Source organism: Arachis stenosperma, chromosome 7, assembly GCF_014773155.1.
Source record: "Arachis stenosperma cultivar V10309 chromosome 7, arast.V10309.gnm1.PFL2, whole genome shotgun sequence".
Lineage (NCBI taxonomy): Eukaryota > Viridiplantae > Streptophyta > Magnoliopsida > Fabales > Fabaceae > Arachis > Arachis stenosperma.
Window position 1 is genome coordinate 26,479 of NC_080383.1, and position 6,861 is coordinate 33,339.

A 6,861-nucleotide genomic window follows, 5' to 3' on the forward strand; every position below is an offset into this window, starting at 1 on the left:
CAGAAATGAGAGAAAAGGCAGAGAGCGCGCAAAAAAAAGAAAGAGTGAACATAAGAATAGAGAAAGGAGAAAAGAAAAAAAATGCAATCAGATTTTATTTAATTTTTTTAATTAATAAAGATGTTTTAGTTATTTTATTTATTTAAATTTTTATTTTTTTAAATTAAATAAAATATTAAGACATAAATTTTATTTTATACAAAAATATAATATAGAGATTTATAAGCCTTTATTTCTAGTTTCTGTCTTTTTTTTTTTTTTTTCCTAGATGCTACTTCTTAAAAAATTAAATTAATGACTAAAAATTATAACAAAAAATAATAAAGTTTGGAGCATTTTTGTTATATTACATGACTGACATGTCAATTATGGTAGCGCGGCGTTGCGTGGGACGAAGTTGCAATATCGAGCATCAGAAATGGTAGGCTCAGGATGCGCAACGGGGGTTACTCCATATCATCTGATCCTCACTTCTCTGTGTGTTAAATCTAAGCAGGCACAGGCAGTTACAGTAAGTCGCTCATTGCTCCCCCCTTCTTCCGCCTTTCCATGTACGGATAAGAGTCGTCGGTGGCAGTACTTCACGAATGCCGGAAGGGGTCCCAGGCCTCTGCTTTGTGTGCCAAAACCTGAAAATAGCAAAAAAACACAAGTTGAAGGTGAAGGAGCTTCTGCTTCCGAAGAAGTGGAACTAGAGCGAAATCTCCTCTTCCTCCCCAGAAGGATTCAAAATTCAGGAATAATATCTTCATGCTTGGTTGGTCTCCTCACCGGCCTCGCTGTCGTGTTTTTCAATAACGCTGTGAGTACGCTAGCCAGCTATATGAGCTAACTGACTATACTCCCAATTTTATCATTATTATATGCGAATGCAAATGCTATTTATTATTTAATATTATAAACAAACCAAAGCAAACGAAACCATAAATAATGAATGCATAGGACTAAAATTTGACGAAGGTCCATGAAATTCGTGATTTGTGCTGGGATGGGATTCCCTCTCGAGGCGCCTCGTGGTTGAGAGAAGAGCCTATTGAGGCAACATGGACAAGAGTGATACTGGTTCCAGCTTTCGGAGGCGTGCTTGTGGCCGTGTTGAACCTCCTTCGTGATTCTGCGGTCGAGCAAGAGCAAAACCAAGACCCATTCATGTCTGCTTCCCGCCCTTTCTTAAAGGCCTTGGCGGCTTCTATTACCTTAGGCACTGGTAATTCCCTTGGTCCTGAGGGTCCCAGCGTCGAGATTGGTACTTCCATTGCCAAAGGTGTTGGTTCTTTCTTTGACAAGAATTCTGCCAGAATGCTCTCGCTTCTGGCTGCCGGATCTGCTGCAGGTCTCTCCTCTGGTATGTATGTGAGCTTGTTACCTGTTAGTGACTGACTGTTATGAATTTGTGAGCTCGAGTTATTCTCTTTACTTATCGTTTCATTTGTCCAGGTTTCAATGCTGCTGTTGCTGGTTGTTTTTTTGCGGTTGAGTCTGTCTTGTGGCCATCATCTGCTGATGCAACTTTGCCTCTTACAAATACTACTTCTATGGTGATACTAAGCGCTGTAATAGCTTCCGTAGTTTCGGAGATTGGCCTTGGCTCTGAACCAGCCTTTAAAGTTCCAGAATATGATTTCCGTTCTCCTGGTGGTAAGCCATCGAAAGCATTGTTTTTGTTTTGAGATCTTACACAGTCTGATACATTCAGTGCTTGTTGCCACTGTCAAATATCAAAGGAAGCATATAAATGCATGAAGAACGATTAAGAATCAAAGAATTATATTGGCGAAGTATGCTCATTTATGTAAAAAGTTCTTGTTTTACTATTTTGGTTTGAATATGTTTTACTGATCTCTATGACTAAGCTTGTAACTGCCCAATCTAGGACAAACAAGTCAGAATTGCTCTACCTGGATATTGGCTAGCAAATTTTGTTAAATCTAGTAACTCTAATAATACCTCAACATCCCTATCCGGCTAGTCCCTTTTCCACTCTCCTGACACAAAATGCACGCAAGCTATAGTATTCGGATGCCTTATAGAACCATTGAGCTGCCTGAGCATAAGTTTTTCATCATACTATAGCAGTTCATACTATGTGGTTGGATTTTTATCAAAACAAATTGATAGCGACTCTAACTATGCTTATCCTGCATACTGCCACTACTGTTATCATCTTTGATATCTTCTATTGCTGGGCATGTTAGGTTGTTAATACTATAACTAAAGCTTCTTCATAGCTCCTCTTTGACCTTTTATGACTCCTGAACATCCTTTATTGCCAACATAGCTCTACTTTGATACTTTGTTCTAAGTGCTTCAAGAATTTTCAGTAATGGTGGCAAACAAACAATTTGACTGCTTTTAAATCTACAATACATGGATACACAGCATCCGTACTGTAGATTGAAGAACCTCCTGATTGACCATCGGAAACAGATTAGTAAATAATCGCATTATCATATTGTTTGCAAGGTTTTGAATTTCTAAATCTTTTCTGTCAAATATGGCTAAAGTTATTCTGATTTGACATTATATGGCAAAGTATCTGTAGGCTTGTCTTTGTTAAACAGCAACCTGGTATTATATTCTGTTGAGGTGGTGATTCAAATTTCAAGAACAAAAAATTATTCCTTTGGGACAAATTCTTGCCTTTTTTCAATCTGATCAGTAAGTTTTACTGTGCTAGTATTCAATTGATTTTCAGAGCTCCCACTGTATCTACTGCTGGGTATTTTATGTGGTCTTGTGTCGTTGGCTCTGTCTTGGTGTACATCATATATGTTGAATAATGTTGACAATATTCACAAGGCTACTGGCATCCCACGAGCTTCATTCCCTGTGTTAGGAGGTTTATCAGTGGGGTTGATAGCATTGGTATATCCTGAAATCCTCTACTGGGGTTTTGAGAATGTTGACATCTTGTTGGAATCTCGGCCATTTGTGAAAGGTCTTTCCACTGACCTTCTGCTTCAGCTAGTAGCCATTAAGATAATTGCAACTTCTTTGTGCCGGGCGTCTGGACTAGTGGGAGGGTATTATGCTCCATCTCTCTTTATTGGTGCAGCTACTGGGATGGCTTATGGGAAATTCATTGGTTTGGCTGTTGCTGAGTTCTATCCTACGATTAATCTCTCTGTATTGGAAGTGGCATCACCACAAGCTTATGGCCTGGTACCATTCTTTTTTATGTGGCTGTATAAATTTTGACTTCAGGTATTTTACATTTGACATAATCATTTTTGCTTCTCTTTGATTGGTGAGGTTAATTTGACCTTTCCGGGATGACTTCCATTCATGGATGGACAAATAAGCCTTTTCCAAGAGAAACTATGCAAATAATCATGGTTCAAAATTTTAAATCTTGATATGTACCATACTGTTACTGTTTACCAATTTGATGTTTAAGGCCTTTCTCTTTAGTCCTTTTCATCTTATCACAGTAGAATCTGCTTAATGAATTGTAACAAAAAGTTGGAAGCGTATTGTGCAATAAACTTAGTGTGCAATTTGACTTTCAAAGCTTGGGCTGTATTTTGATTGAGGAAAATAAAGAAGAGTGATTGGAAATGAAAGGTTACTCTTTGTTTTAAGTTTAAACTGCAGTAAATGATAACATGTAGGTTCCCCTTTAAATATTTAATTCTTTATTGCTGACTAGTTTTGTTTGTTGTTTCCATTCTTTGCCTCTGTTTTTTCTCCCTTTTATATTTTTCTATAGAATAAGTAACAAAATTTAAGTTTCCAATGCATTTGTTGTGCATTTATTAAACTAAAAGATTTAAAAACTTTTATTAATAATGGCACATGTTAGCTAAACCCTTGTACTTTTATATCCTTTTGTACTTGTGCTCTATTCCATTCCAGCCTTTTCTACCTGTGTGTCGTTCTGTAATGAAGTTTCTTTTCATATATATATATATCACATAGAACTTCCTTTGCAGGTTGGAATGGCTGCGACTCTTGCTGGAGTTTGTCAAGTGCCTCTTACTGCAGTTTTACTTCTGTTTGAATTGACGCAGGACTATCGGATTGTTTTACCTCTACTTGGAGCAGTGGGCTTGTCTTCATGGATATCATCTGTACAGACAAAGAGGGGAGATGGCAGTCAAGAATCATCTACTGGTAATAACTTTGGGGGAGTTATGCCATTTTCAAGCAATTTGTGTCAGGTGGAAAGCTCACTTTGTTTAGACAATGATGATGTTAAAACAACATATTCCATGAGAACACTTGTTTCAGAAGCCATGAATACGAAATATCTGAAGGTCTCGATGTGCACCCTGCTTACTGATGTAATAGACCTCATGCTTGCTGAGAAAGAGTCCTATGCTGTAATTATTGACACTGATGATACTTTGATTGGTTTTTTCACACTTAAAGACATTCAAGAGTACGTAAAATTTGCAACAGCCAGAAGCAAAATGCCTAAGGTACAAGACTTTGAACCTCGAGTGGATGTGGAGACTTAATATATTTTATTTGATGATGACATAATATATAGCCACTTTATGGTGAAGTAAAAATCAGTTGGGGAAACTCTTGCTCTTGCAAAAATATCATCAATTGCATTACCTTGTCACTTCCGATTATACATATCGGGAAATACTGCACATTTTTACGCATTTATCTACACAATGATTTGAATGCCAACATGTTCTTAGGTGGAGAAATAACAAATGATTGTTCTCTATACATGTAATGTAAATGCATAAGTTAGCCGATTAGGAAATATGTCTTTTTCTCTTTTCTTTTCTTTTCTTTTCTTTCTATCCTTTTTGTGTTTGACATATTCATTAGTAAAAGATATGGTATTGGTTAGAGTCTCACATTATCTAAGGATATAGTTAAGGTAACCTATATAAGCATCTTGGCAATTCTCGTCCAGAAACTAGTTTTGGGATGAAGTTAGGCTCACTCATTTTTCAAGGTGGTACAATTCCTATTTGTGGTTATTGTTGGACCATCTACAGATGTCCGATCATACAAACTTCACACTCAGAAGTCTAGTGTTGGACATGAAGTTGTGTTAGATTCAAGTGCTTAAGCAGAGGCTACAGTAAGGTTTGAAATCTTAGAGAGTAACAAATGTGCAAGTGTTGAATTAAGTTACTTTTATTTTTCTTTTTTCTTTTCGATGGGAGGGGGTAGCTACCTAAATAAAGATACTGCTAAAACTAGCGTTGAACTAAATTGCTTTGTTCCATCATGAATTTGACTGATTGGTTCTTCCTCTTATAGGAGCTTTTAGTTTCTGAATTATGCCTATTAAATGGCGGAGTATGTAGTATACCATGGACAGCTACTCCAGACATGGAACTTAGTTATGCTCAAATGACTATGAACAAATATGGAGTCAACCAAGTTCCAGTAGTGAGGAATATCCATGGAAGAGCATACCCAGTTGGCATATTGGATCCTGACAGTATCAGTCTAACATACAGGTTTGTTACTCTGCCATCATCCTCAAAGGTCAAAACTCATTGGAAATCACAAAATCTAATTTAGAAAAATCAAATGAAACAAAAGCATTATTGAGCAAAGTTTCAAGGATGACATCCAATTTCATTGCATTTGATGCTTCCTGACATTAATTGCTTCAAAATGTAGATTTCAGATACAAATGCAGATATGCACCCCCTTAAAGATGAATGATGAAACAGACTAAAGTCTGTAAATCCAATTGAAAATCTAGGATGGTATGGATAGAACTGAAAGGGACAGTAATAGGTGTGGAAGCTTCTTTGGGAGACTTTATTATTCAACATCAAGTATTTAAGTAGAAAAAATTATAAGAAATATGAGGGGTAATTCTTAATTTCAACCTTTTTGGCTTTGGGGGTGAAGGAGGGGATTACCAATTTTCTCTGTCCTGTTGTGTCTGTGTTATGTTTCTAAGTAATTATTTATTCTTGTTAATTGCAGTGCTTTGGCCACCAGGCGCGCACTCAGCTAATATTTTAAAGTAAGTCATGACTTTTCTTGAGGTCGCACACATAAGTCATTTGGCCTTTGAACTTGTGAATAACTTTTTAGTTTATAAAGTTGCAAAATAGATGTTAACTTTGCTACTCCATCGTGTTTTATATAACATATCATGTTAAGTGACATATTAGTTTTTCATGTGATTTTAAGGTGGCATCAATGAATAATAAAGTTAAATCATATTGGGATTTATATTTGATTCTTTGGGGATTATAGCACTAATGAATAATGGTCTTGGAGATTTTGATTGTGCATATTTTGCATCCGACACTAACAGTATTTACTCACTCTTTTTCCAATTTTTTGCTTTGCCTCTTTTTTCTGTTAGTTATAAGAAGAGACTATGTTTGTGTGAAGTGTCACAATTTGTCTAGAGTGTGATTGGCGCAGAAAATGTGTTAAACTAGTGTTTTTGTCCGTAATAACGTTATGGGATTATAAATCTTTTGTAATTACTTTTACATAAAAGTCGTGGGAGGCAAAAGTCCTTGTCGGTTAAGAAATCTCTAGTCTCCGTAGATAAAAAAAAATTAAAATAATAAGTTTTAGTTATTATATTTATGTGAAAGAGTTTAATTTTTATTAATAATTAATTTTAACATTTATTATCTAAAACTTAAAAGAATTTAATGTATATATTTTTAAATTTGATCAGTGTTAAGTTAGATGGACAAATAAAAATAATTAATTTTCATGTTTGTTATTTAAAAATAATATTCTCTCTCTTCCTCCCTCCCTCTTTCTCTATATATATAATTAGATATTATTATAAAATAAAAATAGTTATAAAAAGAACTCAATTAATTTTCTTTTAAAACAACTGAATTTTGACTCTAATTATTAATTACAACATTAGTATTCTCTTCAAATTATATGTAATAAATATTT

General features: G+C 35.3%; 1 protein-coding gene across 3 annotated transcripts; it reads left to right on the top strand.

Moving 5' to 3' along the window:
- The first annotated feature begins 367 nt into the window (after positions 1-367).
- LOC130939158 (chloride channel protein CLC-e) lies at positions 368-6,173 on the top strand. 3 transcript variants are annotated; one of them, XM_057867260.1, is made up of 7 exons: positions 368-802; positions 961-1,345; positions 1,438-1,638; positions 2,696-3,162; positions 3,933-4,421; positions 5,230-5,432; positions 5,914-6,173. In XM_057867260.1, the coding sequence occupies exons 1-7, from the start codon at positions 419-421 to the stop codon at positions 5,942-5,944; spliced, it is 2,160 nt and encodes a 719-aa protein (XP_057723243.1). In that variant the 5' UTR covers positions 368-418; the 3' UTR covers positions 5,945-6,173. The 3 variants fall into 3 exon arrangements, with proteins under 3 accessions (XP_057723243.1, XP_057723242.1, XP_057723244.1); XM_057867259.1 differs by lacking the exon at positions 5,914-6,173 and adding an exon at positions 5,599-5,907; XM_057867261.1 differs by lacking the exon at positions 5,914-6,173 and adding an exon at positions 5,599-5,907 and having other exon boundaries at positions 567-802; positions 943-1,345.
- Positions 6,174-6,861: the final 688 nt, after the last annotated feature.